The 21199-nt window shown below is 37.8% G+C and overlaps 2 protein-coding genes across 2 annotated transcripts; both read left to right on the top strand.

Moving 5' to 3' along the window:
* The first annotated feature begins 480 nt into the window (after window positions 1–480).
* LOC144651951 (collagen triple helix repeat-containing protein 1-like) lies at window positions 481–3766 on the top strand. The gene is made up of 3 exons (XM_078512030.1): window positions 481–564; window positions 2144–2278; window positions 3360–3766. Exons 2-3 carry the CDS (start codon window positions 2156–2158, stop codon window positions 3711–3713), a joined length of 477 nt encoding a protein of 158 aa, XP_078368156.1. The 5' UTR covers window positions 481–564; window positions 2144–2155; the 3' UTR covers window positions 3714–3766.
* Window positions 3767–5440: 1674 nt separating this feature from the next.
* LOC144648239 (collagen triple helix repeat-containing protein 1-like) lies at window positions 5441–20946 on the top strand. The gene is made up of 5 exons (XM_078507856.1): window positions 5441–5531; window positions 5951–5984; window positions 16412–16472; window positions 19833–19967; window positions 20425–20946. Exons 1-5 carry the CDS (start codon window positions 5441–5443, stop codon window positions 20773–20775), a joined length of 672 nt encoding a protein of 223 aa, XP_078363982.1. The 3' UTR covers window positions 20776–20946.
* Window positions 20947–21199: the final 253 nt, after the last annotated feature.

Raw genomic sequence — 21199 nt, 5'->3', positions numbered from 1 at the left:
AACATGGGATGGATATAGCACTTATTTCACGATCGTGAAATATTGTCTTTGACATATCACGCACTATCACGTGCAGTCAAGTCACGAATGACGAATTTTCAAAATTGTAACCTGATTTTTTTTAGTTAGTCTTTCGTAATCCAAACTATACTTATCCTTTTTGTTTTACTGATGCTTATCTATACTAAGTTTTTTTCTAGCACAGTAAAGTATTATTCTGAGATTTCCCTGGGTGTAAAGTTCATCTATTTGCAAAAAAGGCGCTATATTTCGTGTTAAAGACCTCTTAATGTGCTGTTTACAAAGGGACCAATCAGTTCAACAAATATCAAGACCAAGATATACCCATTTAAGTAACTGTAAATATTAAACTTGTTGCTTAAGAGTCTATAGTGTTTTCAGCTGCAACGACCTGACAAACGCAATTATACTATGCACGAATACGAAAATGGGGGTAATAAAGATTATGCCACTATTCAAAATTGTTCAGTAGGTAAAGGGTGCTTCTCAATACACATTCAGCGTTACAAGCGACTCAAACTGGTAAAGGAAAAACTTCTAAAGGTATAGTTTACTGTTTTTATTGTCCACATTCTTTTCATTTTTGAAGCTAGTGGGTAATGTACTGCGACTTTTAACAGATATTTGGCCTTGTCGCACCCCAAATAATAAGGGCCTGTTTACATGATTCCGGAATGACTTTCATTCCGGAACGAGTTCATTCCATCCCCATACATTTCTCTGTATCTGTTTACATGATACCGAGACGAAAGTCAAGTCATTCCGGAATGAGTTCATTCCGGTTTTCATTCCGGAATGAAAGTTTCGTTCTGGAATGACATTTCATTCTGGTATCATGTAAACACAGAACGAATTTCGTTCCGAGATGAAGCCGCAACTCGCGAAACCGCATACGGACTCCACAGTTTGAATTCAGAGCGAAAAACGTAATAGCATTTACTGTTTAGCCCAAAGAAGCAGCTCTATGGTCAAATTACTCGTTAAAATTGCAGATACGGCCATTAATGGCCACAAAAACATGTTTACGCGAAACATGCGCCATCTTGTTTTGACCTCGCGCGAAAACCACGCACGTGAAAATGCCTTTGGTTGAACCGATCGACTCTGTCATGTAAATGCAGAACGAACTTCATTCCGGAACGAGTTTCGTTCCGGAATGAAAGTCATTCCGGAATCATGTAAACAGGCCCTAATTCAGTTTTGTATCCGATTCAACGTATCTACCAGTTTAAAAACGATTTGGCTTCAGTCACGTTTGAGAACTGCAAAATTTTCTTTGTGAATATGTTTTTTTTGTGTAGAATACGTACGTAACCAAAAAACGGTCGGTTGTTTGAGTTCGAAAATGCCTTGCTAGACAACAATGTATTTTAAAAATTCGAAAAAAAAAATTCGAACAAACATGGACATGAAATTTGTGTTTCAGAAAATTATTAACTCATATATTGAAGTAGTTGTTATTTATTTTGGAGGAAAACTAGTTTTTATTTTTGCACAATTCGATTCACTTGTCATTTCTATCTTATACCTTTCTGTAAGAGAAACTTCAAAAACCTGTTTTTGATCGATTCGATGACGGAACTCTAAAATGTTATTTTATTCTTTTTTCAAGATTTTATAACAGGATTCTTATTAGAGCCATTCAATTGAATTCAATTGCATTGATAGCAAAACTTGATCGGTCATTCTGCTTTCCCTAATCTAAAAAGTAACCACGAGTCTGATTTTTTCGTTCAAAATTTAGTCTCCCTGCTGGGTGTGCCGCCTCCACAAAAAAATCTTAAAAATGAAGATGTACTTGTTTATGTGGTTAAAAATTTGTCAAACTCGTCAGTGATTTTTGTTCACCTTTTTTTCTGAGATCTGTGGACTCTGGAAAAAATTCCCTGTGAATAATTACAAACTTCTTTTCTTGTTCTGTTTTGTTCGCACGAGCTTTATTGCACGTCCAAGGTGCTTCGAAACATTGAGAGTATGGTATAGCTGTTGTCTAGTTCTTTGAGTGGACCTAATGCAACCTTGTCCTCAGGGTCTTCCATGCTTTTGAAAATCGCCGCGGAGACCCTGGGGATAAGATTGGACCGACTGTATATTTAAAATTGCAAATTTACCCTCTCAGCAGAATCCACTGACAATGAGAGCTCAACTGTTGCTATTGCTGACATTTGCTGCTTTTCACACTGTGACACTCTCTCTCTCCAACTGGAAACAGTGTGTTTGGAGAGCCAGTGATGGCAGAGATTTTGGGTTAATTAAGGTAAAAACCAAAATATTTACATTCGTGTAAGCAAGTCTTGAGAATCAATAATTGTTGTAGAAGTGAATCGTCGCACAAAAATATTTTTTGCAGGGTATTTAAGCGTTTTAACGTACCCTTAAGAAAAATCTTGACCCAAATAAAATGGATTACGAAATTTCTGCAAATAACAATTCTTATTGATTTCAAACTTAGGATGTTGCCTTCGTATCGGAAAAAGTAAATCTTTAAATTATGGTAGCATTTTTTTATTGTTCTACTCTTATCTTTCGTCTTTAGCAATTACCTAGTCGACAAACAAATAAACATGTTAACATCGTGTTAGGTTTTCTATATCCCTTAACCAGAAACCCATATGGGTTTCTGCCTTAACTGAATTACATAATATTTCAGATATATTATAATCTTGTTCAGGGAAGTGCACTCTGTAAACAAGTTTTCTAAGGTAAAACATACAGAGGTGTTTGAGCGCAGTTCACATATATGTCTTTCATATATTCACTTTGTCATCTACTCCACATGCGGGACATTAGGATCCACAATTGACCAGCTGCTCCCAACGTATCAAGGCTTCATAGCTCAGTTGGTAGAGTAACGCACCGGTATCGCGGAGGTTATGGGTTGAAATCCCGTTGTAGCCTTGGAATTTTTTTTCTGGCTAAAAAGGCAATTGCTTGAATTGCTCACATACTGCGAGCATCATTTCATTCATTTTATCATTTATCCGCAGTGCACATATATGTCTTTTCTATATTCACTTTGGTTGTAATCTTCTTTGTTTTAACTTGATGAATTATTAATGAGTTTGAGAAATATTGGAAACAGTGTATGACTAAATTTAGAGGAAAACAGGCTAGTTTAAAAACAAAAGAATACAATGCCATAATCGTTGCTATGGCAACCTCTATTGCTAATAGAGCATTACAAAATTAATGTATGGTCATATGAAATCATTATCGTTTGTTCAAAATGAAGATGGACTTCCAAGCGAATTTTTCAAAATCACCACTCAGAGGCCAAAAAAACTACATCGAGCCTCTAAAAACGTAATTTGATTTGCTCATTTTTTCCCGTTGTACAGCACTGCACCTTTCAAAAGTCGCAGGAAAAAACCGCTCTGCGCGTGTTCTACTCTGGATCTCTTCGCATCTTCCGCTGTACAATTTGTTGCAAGCGTTGGTTCTTTACCTTCAATGGCGTTGAGTGCAGTGGCCCAATGCCTATTGACGGGATTATTTACATGCATGGAGTAAGTGGCTTAGAACCGCTACGAGTCCGCCATATTGAAGGGTACTGCGAGAACATTCCAAAGGGACAAGTGCATGTGGGATTCAACGTGGGAAACTGCGCAGGTTACGGCAATGCAGATGCACATTCTGGCTGGAACGCAGTGTCCCGGATTGTGGTTGAAGAAGTACCCGCTCCCAAGCCTTAAATAAACACAATAAACCCATGTGTCACGCCGTTAGAAGCCGATTAGTTTTGCCGCAATAAGGAAGTAAATTACTAAGAAGGAAGGAAGGTATCAAAAATGTTAAAACTAAGTACTTTTTCGGGAGAATAAAAGGTGTAGTAACCACATGGTGCAAAATAGATCAACTTGTGTTTGTGTTTATTTGAGTTATTACTGAGTTAAAACCTAACAGTCCTATCATTTCATACTTCCTGTCGATTTTAGACCTCGTTGCAGGTCATAAAACGATTTTTTTCCTTAGCATAGTTGGATGGCATAGCCTCGGTTTTGAAACATCGATTGATGTAGCGGGCCTGTGTGACGCTAAGACGTAAACAACTTCAAGTAAGAAAATAATAGACGGTACAATAGCGATGTCTGTACTACGCCATAGTTAATACTCTCTTCCAAATATGACAACGCGAAACGTTTTTGTCGTGTTTCAAGAAGCAAGTTTTTTTCTTATAAATTAACATACAGCATCAAAGACAACTGCGGGCTTTATATTTATTCGACACACTGCACATTTAGCCTGTTGAACAGCAATTTATCGTAGTGTCAGTGTTAGCGTAGCAGAGCGCGAACCGCTATTTGCCACTTCCGGCCTCTCGCGCGCCGCGATAACCTCCCGCGCTCTTAGAAGTTCCCAGTCGTTTTTTGAGTCTGTCTTGAGTCCAGGGAGACTGGATGAAACTGAACACGGAGGAATCATGGGAAGGAAGGAGAGACGCAAGAGAGACTTTCTTCCTTCTCTTTATGCTTTGCGTCTTGCAATTTTCGCAGGCTAGCCTGTTTATTTCTCTAGCCTCTTCATTACGGTACATAGCGACGTTTGACAGCAAATAGATGTGTCAGTTAACATGGTACACAAAATTTAAGTTTCCGATTTAAAAATAATTATTAAAAATAGTTAAAGCGCTGCTGAATTCAAGATCCGAAATTATCGTTTTAGACTTCGATTTCTGTGCCCCATTCTTACACCCTTAGTTAGTTTATACCTTCTTGGCCTCTGTCGGCCGGGAAAAAACTTTCTTCTAGCAATTCATTTCAGACTCGACTAGGAGGGTGGCTGGGTATAAGGTAAAATCATAAATGTACTTAGTGGCTGCCAGAGGCGACTTTATCACAGTAGCCTGACGTCTATTCTCATCTCAACATAGACGGAAAGCGCTACGTACTATATGCAAGCAATGAGCCCATCACAAAGTCTGTGATGTGCTCGTTACCAAAATTTCTTCTTTAGGCGGGAAATATCTCCCTAATCAAGAATTTTCATTGTATTTTTGATACTTGTCTCTAGATTTGAATTTGGGCAAGTTTAGGATTAAACTTACCAAGCGGAAGTATTTGCCCAGGCGGCCTTATTGGTGGCTGCTTGTGGGACAGTCAGACATTCAGGATAATGTGCTTTGCCGAGGTTTGTAAAGTGCGCGAGAAATTTTTGTTATATGCCTCGCAGTCTTTTCCTCCTAATTTCGACGTGATCCTCGTCTCGGGCGAAGCCCTTGAGGACACCCATCGCATTCAGTCCGACATCTACTCAAAAGAGTGAAGCTAATGAATCTTTCTTTGCTTGCATATACAAGAAGCGCTTTCCGTCGATGTTGAGTTGAGTAGTTATTTGGCTGCGAAGACTTGGAACTCTTTAATACCAGATATTTGAGGGTTACCCAAGGAGACAGCCAGAGACTAACAGGTTTCCACACTTCATGCCTGAGAAAGATATGCAGGATATACTGGCCCCAGAAGATCACAAACAAGGAACTCTATCAAAGGACAGGACAACGGGACATCACCATGGTAATAAAGCAAAGAAGATGGAGGTGGGCATGTTATCAGGAAAGGTCGAGATAGCATAACACGAAGATGGACACCGGATAGTGGAAGAAGGAAGAAAGGACGTCCACGGGAGACTTGGAGGAGGACGATCGAGGCAGAAATGAAAACAGCAGGGAAGACGTGGACAGAACTTGAGAAGGCAGCCATGGAAAGGGAGCAATGGAAATCTCTGATCTCAGCCTTATGTGCCTCCTAGGCGCGAAGAGGATTATGTTATGTTATTTAAGGTTGCTATGAAAGCACTCCGGAGAATTTTTTTAACTTTGCAAAAAGGTGTATCTCGACATGCTGATCATTATTTATTAATAAAATATGGGGGTCGCCGATCTCGTTTTTGAGTTATAATCACTTAAAGCTACAATTAAGGTTGTTTTTAACAGGTTATACCGTTGCTATGGTTATCAGTGAAGTCAAGTAAATAACCACAATTTGTTTATCAATGATTGGGCATTTGTTTGACATCATTTTTGCAGCAGTAACTGTTGACTGTTTGTACCACTGACCCATCAATGTATGAGAACTGGAAAGTGCTGGAAACTGTTGTGAGCCTCCTTAAAAGAAAAAGCTTTAGTAGACAACAAGGCAGAATTTAAGGGGAATGGCTAAGACAGCAAGAAATGCTGTAAGTCAGTTGCATGCAATTTTTATTTACTTCACCACTTCAAGCGTACGCTTCTGTGATGGAGACGAATTAGACTTCAGCTCAAAACAGAGAAAAAAGAAAAATGCAAGACACTCAGTTTGAACTTTAAATACTATATTTTAAACATTATCAACATAGAAGCAATTTCAAACTGTATGGCAAGGTTGTATAAAGCATGCGTGTCAACGATGTCAACGCGTCACATATTTGTATGGGGAATTTATTTAGGGCTACCGTATTTCTGTAACTGAGTTCTAGTCTTCATTTTTAAAAGAACAAAACATGGGGGGTTGGGGGAGAGGGGTCAACAATGACCTTTTGGAACAGAAATTCCTAGGGGGTTGGGGTGCAAACCAAAAATCCATCCGCGGTGGGGGTAAAGATTATTTCTGGAACCACACATTAAAAAAGTGTTAAATATATACAACTTCACTAGCTTTTAATACCAACATAGTACCACGAAATATGCATATTAGTGTTTTCGAATTTGGCACCAAAGCCTTGAGATTAAAATTAAATAGACTTATTTTTTCACTCGTGAAAGCATGTGGGTGTGTCACTCATCACAAAAATCTGTAGTAAATATATCGCGTGCAACCAGCCCTGTTCAGTTACGTGCAAGAAAACATGCATTATGATTTTAGGATGTTCTATGGTTCTTGTCTCTCTTTAGCTCACCATTGCTTTCGTTTCTGTTTTTTTCGTATTGTTTTAAACTTTTTCTTTATCCATAATTACTTTAAAGTTTTAATTTCTATTACTTTTTTCCACCTTGATTTTACAGTGATTTTATAGTTGTTTTCTTCCACGACAAATTGGATGTCAGTATCACACTGATAAATATAGCCCTTTGAGACAATGTTTATACAGTTATCTATAAGATCATTTCAGTTTTACTCTGCGCACTTGAACTGTCCAAGAGATCAATACAGAGTTGTCAGTTTCACTAGCTGGCTAATGCAGCAAAATGCACGGAACACGCATATTAGTGTAATCGATTTTACAGAACTTAAATATTTCGCCATTTACTGAACAGTACACACTTTCTCGTGTACATTTTTTTGACCGTCAATACTTTATATTTCAACGCGCATCCGTACTGTGCATAATTTCGATTCGCGCCAAATTAGCGCGCGCACTTACAACATTCCGCGGTTTTTTTATTTACCGCTATGGTCGCCTGAGAGGACTTTTATCTTGTAAATAAACCTAGTGACTTTGCTTTTCAACGTTTTAAGCCTGTTAAGCATATTTTTAAAAACAGGAATGTGTATATACCAATTTCCTTGTCAGAAACATAAATTATATCGTACATGTGAGCTGTACCGCCATCACTTGTTAATAATAATAATAATAATAATAATAATAATAATAATAATAATAATGATGATGATGATGATGATGATGATAACTTTATTTACGTGTCAGTAAAAGTTTGCAGTATAAGCCATGAAAAGTACAAGTAATTTGAATCCACTTTTACACTCACAGGTACCATAATTGAATATTAAACCAACCTTTGTTAAATCAATTAAAGTAAGCACTTATGTCATTAGCTGTCAAATGCCTTTCATGTAATTGGTTGATAAAAGCAGTAAAGCACACCGTCACGGAAGTATCATTCCATTAATTCGAGCACACCCTGCGACGGTAAAGAACACAGATACAGTTTGGGTAAGTTGAAAGTATAAGTTTCTTGAATGTACTTTCAAAAGAAAATAACTAAAAGTGGCTATAAGCCACTAAACTCGGAAAATTTATTATGAAACAAGAATCGAAAACAGAAAACTGACAAATAAAGGTTTGCTAATACAAATAATAATAATAATATCATTGGCTATAGGTCGAGCGATTTTTTTTTCACCAAATCGTACTGAAATAAATTCATCTTTAGCTGAGTGTTTTGGGTTAGTTTTTTCCAACTGGTTTTAAGAAACCAAAGTTTTACGGTCTCAGCTTATAGCTGAATAAATATCATAATGTTATTTCAAGAAAACTGACATGAATACAATATTTCGGTTGGTGACTAAGCATGTTAATTTTATGAAATTTAACAAGAAATGTAGGTATCAGAGAAAAGGTCTAATTCTCTAGAGGCCTTAAAACACTTGCACGCATTGCGTGCATATGTTTAACAGGAAACGAGCGAAGGAGTGATGGAGTGAATTTACTTCGCCCACTACAACTTTTCCGAGTTAGAAATGACTTCAGTAGTCTCATGTTATAGTCAGGTGCCCAGGAGTCCAAAATGTGACACCCACGGGCATTTTTGTCTGATTTTTGGCAACATAGCCATTTGTACTAAATCGAGTACGCTGATTTCGAAAATCAATGTTGCCAAGCTTAATTCTTGCGTTAAGATGATGTTTTGATGCATTTAATTATGACGTCATGGTCCAAATAAGGAATTTTCTTTCTTTTAGCTATTTTAAGCATAATTCATCCAGAAGTTCGTTCAAAACATTATTAGTATACTGTAAAATGATTTTAAGAATTTTCTGATAGTTTTTATACCGTTTCTATGAATATCAAGCCGTCTTGTGGGAATTGACCACGCCCTCTCATAAAAAATCACGTTATCACGGGTATAGTGTTAACATTTTGTTTAAAAATGAATGTGATTCTTGTATTAATAAAAAGTAGTAATTAAATTGCTCCACAAACATCAGCGATGTTTGACATACACCATAACGACTGCTTTTATCCACAAAGAGAGTGGCAAGGAGAGACAGAAGCAAGATAATGAAGCTGAGAATTCTGTACATTCCACACAACAAAATCCGAGTTGTTCTTGTCACGGACAAATGAGACATTGCAAAAAATTGTCAAAAAAGATCTCGTGACTCTAGAAATAAAACAAGATCTTTCGATTGGACAGACTCAGCTTGAACGATTCGTGGAATGGAGGCTACTATCTTCAGACAGAGAGGAAGAACGGGAACGGGAAGAAGGGATGGAAGACAAACTTTCGTGACCCTGTTCGCAAGAATAATCCACCTCTATTTGCCAGCCTTTATGAAGTTAAAAGTGCTGCAACTAGCCGCAAAAAGAGAAAGACTTTAAATTTGCATGGAAACCAGAGTATTTTATGTTGTCTAGTCACGGTGTATGAAGGCAGGCGCGAGATAAACATGCAAGCCATTAATTGTAGCATCTGAGGTATAATGCCGGTACCACTGTTTCTCGCAGAAATGAACCCCACAAGTGTGAAACAAGTCAATTTTAGAAGACGTTCTCAGAAGAAAAGGTCAAGTGCCTAGAGTCAGTTTGTTCTTCGATGGCTTCGCCCTGGTGGCAGCATACTAATAATGGTGGCAGCTATTGGAAAACCAAACAATGCAAATGCTTTCGGTGGGTTTGCGAAATGTTACGTAAACACTGTTTTACGGAAAGGTCTTGGATACTAGAAGATTGATGTGTTACTCGATGGGAGGCACTCCATAAAAGTCGACGCTCCGAGAAATCGAAGTCGACGCTCCGAGAACACGGCGCGGCCTGTGAGCAGAGTCATTGAAGTACGTAAGAGAGGTTCAGTTGCGGCCGATGAAGTGGCGAGCATTTTTGGCACTAGGAGACAACAAAGCGGGCTTTGCACGGATTCTCTCAGATGAACTTATCTCGCAGACACTGACTTTGCAATCGTAGTATATCTGGTAGTTTTTTAAACGAAGTGGATTATGCTCAGATTCTGGACTAGATGTAGCCTTTTTGAGATCCAACCAAGAGGAAGCCGATAAGAAGTTTGTTCGTTATGCAGTCAGTCATAGCGGGCATGTCGACAACATTATAGTTTCCACTCGAGGGACAGACTTGCTGTTACTTCTCCTGGCACATCGATCGCGCTAAGCTCTCGTCAACAGTGTGGATATGGGCAGGAACTTCAGAGAATCTAACGTAAATAACTTTAGAGGATGTCTCAGCAAATCTTCCTAATAACTCGTCAAGTTCATTGTTACCATCTCACACCATCACCGGCTGTAACAGCACCTCTTTCATCTGTGGAGAGTTATCACAGAAAAATCTGTTCTTCTCTTCTCGGTCGGCGAAGATGTCCTCAAAGCTGACACCACTACCTCCGCAGAAAACGTTTATTTGTTGAATGTATGAAATCCGATCTGACCACTGGCTATATATGTGCCTCTTCGCTATGAATTTAGATAAACGCATGCCGTGTGCACTGGGATGTGTGGATGCACCAAGACCGACGCTAATTGCTATATGAAACTGCGCTAAAGCGCTTTAAAGAAACTTGTTTAAAAAGCAATATTAGTTCAGTGTTTTTAAAAAAGTTCAGAAGATATATTAAAATATTTACCGATATTGATTAAAAATATTATAGACAGATTTAAACCTGAAAGCAAGGAGCAATGTTATGATCATTTTAAATTCGTTAATTTTACATGCGTTCAACCAAAGTCTTTATCATGAGCCTATAACAGACAAAGTGCATTGTGAAATAAGTTAGATTCAGCAATATACAAGACAATCAATAAAGTTTTATCTCTAACTAAAACAACGATGATATATTACGACATTAACTATGATGTTATTTTCATTTAGTTTACCACAAAACTTAAACGAAATGCTGAAACAAGGGAAACTCGATAATTGAAAAATTGTAATGGCGTCATTCTTGATGCTCGCTAGCTCTTAGCTTCAGCGTGGCACGACGACCATATTTTTCTTTCTAATTGCAACTATATATAGCGATTTGTTAATACAAATATCGCATTTGTTCTTTGACAAAATAACAAAACTACACCCGTGATAAGGTTCCCGCGATATGGTGAATTTTGTTTAAGAGGGCGTGGTCAATTGTCACTGAAGGGCTTGATTTTCACAGAAACAGCGTAAAAACTCTCAGAAAATTCTTGAAATCAATTTTACAGCACACTAACAATGCTTTAAATGAATTTCTGGATGTATTATGCTTAAAATAGCTAAAAGAAAGAAAATTCCTTATTTGGACCATGACGTCATAATTAAATGCATCAAAACATCATCTTAACGCGAGAATTAAGCTTGGCAACATTGATTTTCGAAATCAGCGTACTCGATTTAGTAAAAATAGCAATGTTGCCAAAAATCAGACAAAAATGCCCGTGGGTGTCACATTTTGGACTCCTGGGCACCTGACTATCACAGCATTTGCTTTACTGACTTTTATTAACATTAAAACTGTTCTCCAAATAAGAGCAAGAGAAAGTTTGGAAATGCAAATGCAATCCAGAAAAAATAGTTTTATTGCTATTATAAAAGTGTTAAATACAACTTCACTAGCTTTCAGTGCCACATACAGTAAAACCAAAACCCCTATATAACGATACTCGTTATAACGATATTCCTAATATAACGATGAATATTCTATGTCCCGCTAAAGTTACAGTTAAATGTATGGGACGGAACTCAGATATAACGATCTTTGATATGACGATATTTCCGATATAGCAATGAGAATTTAGCGGACCGAACATAAAATCTTTCGCGATATAACGATATAATCAGTACACAGTCACAACTTAAGCCAAACATCGAATTTAATGTAATAACACAACGGTTATCGACTTATCTCTAACGTTTCTGTCAACAGCTTTGTACGATGATATACGAAAATGATACTGTATTCTAAGCCTCTTTATCAACTTTATCCTCTTTATCCTTCTTCAATATAATTTAGGTTTACCCCGATGTAACGATATTTTCGGTTATTTTACGGCTATATCGTTATATCGGGAGTTTTGATACAACGATTCCTCGCCAGTATAAAGATATAATTTTACTGCTCCCTTGGGATATCGTTATATCGGGGTTCCACTGTAGTACCACAACATATGCATATCAGTGTAGTCAAATTTACGAATATTAAATGCAATAGTCTTAGCAAAGAATTTGGCACTAAAGCCTTGAGGAATTACATTTATAGACTCATTTTTTCGCTTCGTGATAGGATATGGGTGTGTCTCTCAACACAAAAATCTGTAGTGAATATATCGCGTGCAACCAGCCCTGTTCAGTTACGTGCAAGAAAACATTCATTAAAATTTTAGGATGTTCTATAGCTCTTGTCGCTCTCTAGCTCACCATTTTTTCGTTTCTGTTTTTTGTATTATTTTAAACGTTTTCTTTATCCATGATAACTGTTGCGTTTTAGTTTCTATTACTTTTTTCCACCTGATTTTAAAGTTGTTTTCTTCCGTGACAAGCTGGATGTCAGTATCACACTGATAAATATAGGACTTCGAAAAATCTTAATACAGTTACCTACAAGATCATTTCAGTTTGAATCGACACACTTGAACTGTCCAACAGGTCAATACAGAGTTGTCGATTTTACTACAATCCTACACAAAAGTCTTGGGCATAGGCAATGGAACAGGGGGGTGGGGGCATGGGGGCTGTAGACCCCCAAACGAAAATTTGGGGGGCTGAGCCACTAGTATACAAGATCTACAAGATCATTTCAGTTTTAATCTGCGCACTTAAACTGTCCAAGAGATCAATACAGAGTTGTCGGTTTTACTAGATGGCTAATGCAGCAAAATGCACGGGACACGCATATAAGTGTTATCGATTTTACAGAACTTAAATATTTCGCCATTTACTGAACAGTACACACTTTGTCGTGTACTTTCTTTTGTCCGTCAATACTTTATATTCAACGCGCATCCGTACTGCGCATAAATTCGCGCCAAATTAGCGCACGCACTTACAACATTTCGCGGTTTTTTTTTTATTTACCGCTATGGTCGCCAGAGAAATCCGGCCCTATCCCCCACCAGGGGGCAAGGAACTAAGAAGAAGAAGAAGATGGTCGCCAGAGAGGACTTTTAACTTGTACTGAATATACCTAGTGACTTTGCTTTTCCACGTTTTAAGCCTGTTAAGCATACCAAACAGGAATGTGTTTATACCAATTTCCTTGCCAGAAAAATAAATTATATCGGTACATGTGAGCTGTACCGCCATCACTTGTTAATTAATAATAATAATAATATTAATAATAATAATAATAATAATAATAATAATAATAATAATAATAATGATGATGATGATGATGATGATGATGATAACTTTATTTACGTGTCAGTAAAAGCTTGCAGTATAAACCATGAAAAGTACAGGTAATTTGAATCCACTTTCACACTCACAGGTACCATAATTGAATATTAAACCAACCTTTGTTAAATCAATTTAAGAAAGCACTTATGTCATTAGCTGTCAAATGCCTTTCATGTAATTGGTTGATAAAAGCAGTAAAGCACACCGTCACGGTCGTATCATTCCATTAGTTCGATCACGCCCTGCGACGGTAAAGAACACAGATACAGTTTGGGTAAGTTGAAAGTATGAGTTTCTTGAATGTACTTTCAAAAGAAAAAATTGACTTCAGTAGTCTCATGTTAAATCACAGCATTTGCTTTACTGACTTTTATTAACATTAAAACTGTTCTCCAAATAAGAGCAAGAGAAAGTTTGGAAATGCAAATGCAATCCAGAAAAAATAGTTTTATTGCTATTATAAAAGTGTTAAATACAACTTCACTAGCTTTCAGTGCCACATACAGTAAAACCAAAACCCCTATATAACGATACTCGTTATAACGATATTCCTAATATAACGATGAATATTCTATGTCCCGCTAAAGTTACAGTTAAATGTATGGGACGGAACTCAGATATAACGATCTTTGATATGACGATATTTCCGATATAGCAATGAGAATTTAGCGGACCGAACATAAAATCTTTCGCGATATAACGATATAATCAGTACACAGTCACAACTTAAGCCAAACATCGAATTTAATGTAATAACACAACGGTTATCGACTTATCTCTAACGTTTCTGTCAACAGCTTTGTACGATGATATACGAAAATGATACTGTATTCTAAGCCTCTTTATCAACTTTATCCTCTTTATTCTTCTTTAATATAATTTAGGTTTACCCCGATATAACGATATTTTCGGTTATTTTACGGCTATATCGTTATATCGGGAGTTTGGATACAACGATTCCTCGCCAGTATAAAGATATAATTTTACTGCTCCCTTGGCATATCGTTATATCGGGGTTCCACTGTAGTACCACAACATATGCATATCAGTGTAGTCAAATTTACGAATATTAAATGCAATAGTCTTAGCAAAGAATTTGGCACTAAAGCCTTGAGGAATTACATTTATAGACTCATTTTTTCGCTTCGTGATAGGATATGGGTGTGTCTCTCAACACAAAAATCTGTAGTGAATATATCGCGTTCAACCAGCCCTGTTCAGTTACGTGCAAGAAAACATTCATTAAAATTTTAGGATGTTCTATAGCTCTTGTCGCTCTCTAGCTCACCATTTTTTCGTTTCTGTTTTTTGTATTATTTTAAACGTTTTCTTTATCCATGATAACTGTTGCGTTTTAGTTTCTATTACTTTTTTCCACCTTGATTTTAAAGTTGTTTTTTTCCGTGACAAGCTGGATGTCAGTATCACACTGATAAATATAGGACTTCGAAAAATCTTAATACAGTTACCTACAAGATCATTTCAGTTTGAATCGACACACTTGAACTGTCCAACAGGTCAATACAGAGTTGTCGATTTTACTACAATCCTACACAAAAGTCTTGGGCATAGGCAATGGAACAGGGGGGTGGGGGCATGGGGGCTGTAGACCCCCAAACGAAAATTTGGGGGGCTGAGCCACCCCATGCTTTAGTGCCGAAAATATCGCGATCGCAGTGTTAAATTGGTTTGTTTTTAGACATTCCGTCGGTCTCGAGATCGTTTCAACAGGATCGTTTTTGGCGAAGTAATATGCTGTAGGACATTCAAACAACAAACCTCCTCTCTCCACAACGCCACTAGTATAGGTCCGCGAACTGTTTAGATCTTTTTACAGAGCCTCATTTTATGTTCTGACCACACAAGTCTGAACTTACTGCTCGCTTGGCATATCGTTATATCGGGGTTCCACTGTAGTACCACGAAATATGCATATCAGTGTAGACGAATTTACGAAACTTAAGGATTTGGATTTAGCAAAGGATTTGGCACTAAAGCCTTGAGGAATTAAATTAAAAAGACTCATTTTTTCACTCGTGAAAGCATATGGGTGCGTCTCTCATCGCAAAAATCTGAAGTGAGTATATCGCGTTCAACCAGCCCTGTTCAGAAACGTGCAAGAAAACATGCAATACGATTTTAGGATGTTCTATACCGGCTCTTGTCGCTCTCCAGCTTACCATTGCTTTCGTTTCTGGGGTTTTTCGTATTGTTTTAAACTTTTTCTTTATCCATAATTACTTTTAAGTTTTTAATTTCTATTACTTTTTTCCACCTTGATTTTACAGTGATTTTATAGTTGTTTTCTTCCACGACAAATTAGATGTCAGTATCACACTGATAAATATAGGCCTTCGAGACAATCTTTATACAGTTATCTACAAGATCATTTCAGTTTTAATCTGCGCTCTTAAACTGTACGTTCAAGAGATCAATACAGAGTTGTCAGTTTCACTTGATGGCAAAATGCGCGGGACACGCATATGAGTGCAATCGATTTTACAGAACTTAAATATTTTGTCATTTATTGAACAATACACACTCTCTCGTGTACCTTTTTTTGTCCGTTAATACTTTGTATTTCAACGCGCATCCGTCGTGCCGTACTGCGCATAATTTCGTGCCAAACCAAATTAGCACGCACGCACTTACAACATTCCGCGGTTTTTTAATTGTATAAATACACACAAAGTAAAAAACAGAAAGGCTGACCATACGGTAGAGATTGAACTTGTATATTTTTCCAATATTTCGTCAGGCACGGCCTGACGTCAAGGCTTGATGAAGTCAGGCCGTGCCTGACGAAAAATATGGGGAAAAATACGGGGTATACACGTTCCATCCCTCTACCGCACGGTCAGCCTTTCTGTTTTTTGCTTTGTTCGTAACCATACCTTTGTTATAAATGCTGGTTTTCATATGTCGGGAAAATCCCAGACGATCGGGGATTTAACTGTTTCCTGACCGTCCCAGATTTTGCCGACTAATGAAAACTCGAAATCGTAGATATCCCCGATCGTCTGGGATGGTCGGAGACAAATCTGGAGAATCGGGAGCGTTTCTATAAGCACTTATGATATTGGCTGTCAAATGTCTTTCATGTAATTGGTTGATAAAGAAGTTAAAAATACCGCCGCAGTCGAATCATTCCATTAGTTCGAGCACGCACTGCGACGGTAAAGAACACAGATACAGTTTGGGTAAGTTGAAAGTATGAGTTTCTGCGTTGTACTCGATCAGTTTACTTAAAAGTACTTTCAAAAGAAAAAAATTACTTCAGTAGTCTCATTGGCTTTAAGATGTTTAAATAACAGCATTTGTTTTACTGACAAGTAAGGGCCTGTTTACATGATTCCGGAATGACTTTCATTCCGGAACGAAACTCGTTCCGGAATGAGGTTCGTTCTGCATTCACATGACAGAGTCGACCGGTTCAACCAAAGGCATTTTCACGTGCGCGGTTTTCGCGCGAGATCAAAACAAGGTGGCGCATGTTTCGCGCGAGATCAAAACAACATGGCGCATGTTTCGCGCAAACATGTTTTTGTGCCCATTAATGGCCGTATCTGCGATTTTAACGAGTAATTTGACCATAGAGCTGCTTCTTTGGGCTAAACAATAAATGCTATTACGTTTTTTCGCTTTAAATCCAAACTGTGGAGTCCGTATGTGGTTTCATGAGTTGCGATTTCATCTCGGAACGAAATTCGTTCTGTGATTACATGATACCAGAATGAAATGTCATTCCAGAACGAAACTTTCATTCCGGAATGAAAACCGGAACGAACTCATTCCGGAATGACTTGACTTTCGTCTCGGTATCATGTAAACAGATACAGAGGAATGTATGGGGATGGAATGAACTCGTTCCGGAATGAAAGTCATTCTGGAATCATGTAAACAGGCCCTAACATTAAAAGTGTGCTCCAAATAAGCACGGGAAATTTTGGAAATGCAAATGCAATCCAGAAAAAATTAGTTCAGTTTATAACTTTCAATAACTTTTATAAAAGTGTTAAATATAAGTTCCCTAGCTTTTAGTACCACATACAGTAAAACCCCGATATAACGATCCCGGCAACGTGTTACAGTAAAGTGTATGGAAAGGAACCCCGATATAACGATCTTCGATATAACAATATATTATATTCCCGATATAATACCGATGATAATTTAGCAGAACGAACGTAAAATCTTTCCCAATATAACGATATAAACAGTACACAGTCACAATTTTAGCAAAACATCGAATTTAATGCAATAACATTACATTAATCGAGAAATCTCTAACGTTTCTGTAAACAGCTTTGTACGATGATCTGCGAAAATGATACCGTGTTCTAAGCCTCTTTATTAACTTTATGCTCCTTTAATATGCAGTAAAAAGTACTTGTTAAGTTTACCCCGATATTACGACATTTTGGGTTGTTTACGGCCATATCGTTATATCGGGAGTTTGGATACAACGATTCCTTGCCAGTATAACGATATAATTTTACTGCTCCCTTGGCATATCGTTTTTCGGGGTTCCACTGTAGTACCACAAAATATGCATTTTTGGAAATATGCAAAAATTTGGAGGCAAGCGTGGCCGAGTGGTTTAGGGCGCTGGTATTGTAATCCGGAGGTCACCGGTTCGAGGCCTGCCCTTGCCACTAGCTGGATTTGTTTCTCGGTTGTCCCGAGTTCAAATCCTCGATCACGCTTTGTATATAGCCAACTGGTCTGCCTCCTGCCAGTTGGGATTTTTAACCTTTTTATGTTCATTTATAAATTATTTGTTTCCTCTGTTTCAGTGGCATGCCTGTAAACTAGCTATCTCGTTGAGATTTGAAGCTAAGTGCATGACCACTATAAACACATATTTATTTATTTATTTATTTATCTTTTATGCATATCAGTGTAGTCGAATTTACGAAACTTAAATGCAATAGTCTTAGCAAAGAATTTGGCGCTAAAGACTTGAAGAATTAAATTTAAAAGACCCATTTTCTCGCTTCGTGATAGCATATGGGTGTGTCTCTAATCGCTAAAATCTGAAGTGAATATATCGCGTGCAACCAGCCCTGTTCAGTTACGTGCAAGAAAACATGCATAAAATTTTAGGATGTTCTATGGATCTTGTCTTTCTTTAGCTCGCCATTGTTTTTGCTTCTGTTTTTTGTATTGTTTTAAACTTTTTCTTTATCCATGATAACTTTTGCGTTTTAGTTTTTATTACTTTTTTCCATCTTGATCTTAAAGTTGTTTTCTTCCGTGACAAGCTGGAAGTCAGTATCACACTGATAAATATAGGACTTCGAAAAGATCTTTACAAAGTTATCTACAAGATCATTTCAGTTTGAATCGACACACTTGAACTGTCCAACAGGTCAATACAGAGTTGTCGATTTTACTACAATCCTACACAAAAGTCTTGGGCATAGGCAATGGAACAGGGGGGTGGGGGCATGGGGGCTGTAGCCCCCCAAACGAAAATTTGGGGGGCTTAGCCCCCACGTTTTAGTGCCGAAAATATCGCGATCGCAGTGTAAAATTGGTTTGTTTAGACATTGCGCCGGTCTCGTGATCGTTTCAACAGGATCGTTTTTGGCGAAGTAATATGTTGTAGGACATCAAACAACAAACCTCCTCTCTCCACAACGCCACTAGTAGAGGTCCACAAACTGTTTAGATCTTTTTTCAGAGCCTCGTTTTATGCCTTCTGACGACAAACGTCGAAGAAACGAATGACGTGTTGTCTGCTAACGAGTTTTAAATGCTTAACGATCGAGATTCAAACATCAAAACTTTTTTCTGTAGACTTTGTTTATCTTCGAAAAAGTTCGAAAAATTATCGGATACGTTCGCATAGCTTTCGAACAACAATCAGAATCTTCGGAAATCTTCGGTGTAGAAATTGCTCAGAATACAATAACACAAATGTTGCTGGAAGGGAAAAAGTTGCACCAAATATGAACACCTGCCGAGTATTTTTGGAACAGTCCGCCGCCTCTATTGGGACACTTAACCAATTCGGCGAAGAAATGACATTGTACTGACCTACCCCTCCCTACCCCTAATTCAATGCTGACCATTATACCGTGAGACAATATCTCAACATTGTTTCTGGGGGGAAGGGGGCTCGGATAATTAAACAATGAGTTCTCAACGCAAAACGATTTGTCGCTGAGCACTATTCCTGTAAGTGTCCCAAGGGCTTTTGAAAAATTTTATTTCAGCATTCTCATTGGCTTTAAGATGTTAAATCACAGCATTTGTTTTAATGAATTATATCGTTAAAACTGTGCTACAAATGAGCAAGAGAAATTTTGGATTGCAAATGCAATCAAGAAAAAATAGTTTTATTGCAGTATTATTAAGGTGTTAAATACAACTTCACAAGCTTTAAGTAACACATAGTACCACGAAATATGCATAACAGTGTAGTCGAATTTACGAATTTACGAATCTTACAGATAATAGTCAGTGAAGGTGAATGTGGTGGATATCCACCACATTGAGTTAAATAATTTTTAATTATTTATTTTTTTAAAACTACAAATTTACATTCTCAACAGAATCCGCTGACAATTAGGGCTCAACTGTTGTTATTGCTGACATTTGCTGCTTTTCACACTGTGACGTTCTCTCTCTCCAACTGGAAACAGTGTGTTTGGAAAGCCGGTGATGGCAGGGATTTTGGGTTAATTAAGGTAAAAACCAAAATATTTACGGATTCGTGTAAGCAAGTCTTGAGAATCAATGATCATTGTACAGGTGAATAATCAGAACCTCTAATAAGATGTAAATAAGGTTGGTTCATAATTTTGCAATTAATTTTCGAAGTCCTGGCGGTTTTCCGTCTTAAATCTTTCGAATTCGTAGCCGTTCACAGTAGAAATTGAGGTTGCCACAGCAACAGCTTTCATATTCTTTTCCTTTTTTCCTCGAAATCTAGTCATACACTGTATCCAATGTGTCAAAGTATAGTAGATTGACTACCAGTAGACGAAATCTTTTAAGAGCATTATATTTAAATCAAGAGTTGATTCTTTCGCAGGATTTTGTGGTTTCCCACAAATGTCCAAGAAACCACCACTCAGAGGCCAATAAACTACATCGAGCCTCCCTAGGACGTAATTTGATTTGCTCATTTTTCCCCCTGTACAGGACTGCACCTTTCAAAAGACGCAGGAAAAAACCGCTCTGCGCGTGTTCTACTCTGGATCTCTCCGCGTTTTAGGATGCACTCATTGTTGCAAGCGTTGGTTCTTTACCTTCAATGGCCGTGAGTGCAGTGGCCCAATGCCTATTGACGGAATTGTTTATATGCAAGTAAGTGGTGAACAGCCGCTCCGAGTCCGCCACATTGAAGGCTACTGTGAGAACATCCCAGAGGGACAAGTGCATGTTGGGTTCAACGTGGCAAACTGCGCAGGTTACGGCAATGCAGACGCGTATTCTGGCTGGAACTCAGTGTCCCGGATTGTGGTTGAAGAAGTACCCGCTCCCAAGCCTTAAATAAACACGAGAAACCCATGTGTCACGCCGTTAGAAGCCGTTTAGTTTTGCCGCAATTAACACTTAACTGGCTTGAAAAACATAACAAGGAAATATATTACTAAGAAGTAAAAACTCTAAACGTATAAGAAATGTTAAAGCTGAGTACATTTTCGGGAGAATAAAAGGTGTAGTAACACCTGGTCCTTCCCCCCCGCTGGAGGCATAGCCTCGTTTTGACACAAATCTCTCTTTTCTGTACCGTCTATTATCTTCTAACTTGTTTACGTCTTAGCGGCACACAGGCCAGCTACATCAAACGATGTGTCAAAAACGAGGCTATGCCCCATCAAACTATGCTAAAGAAAAAGTTCATTTTGTGTCGTGTTTTAAAAAGCAAAGTTTTCTTTTCTTATAAATTAACATACAACATCAAAGACAACTG

The sequence above is a fragment of the Oculina patagonica genome, chromosome 4 (genome assembly GCF_052425735.1).
Source record: "Oculina patagonica isolate OP01 chromosome 4, crgOcupat, whole genome shotgun sequence".
NCBI classification, from domain to species: domain Eukaryota; kingdom Metazoa; phylum Cnidaria; class Anthozoa; order Scleractinia; family Oculinidae; genus Oculina; species Oculina patagonica.
This window is presented reverse-complemented; position numbering and strand designations above follow the sequence as displayed.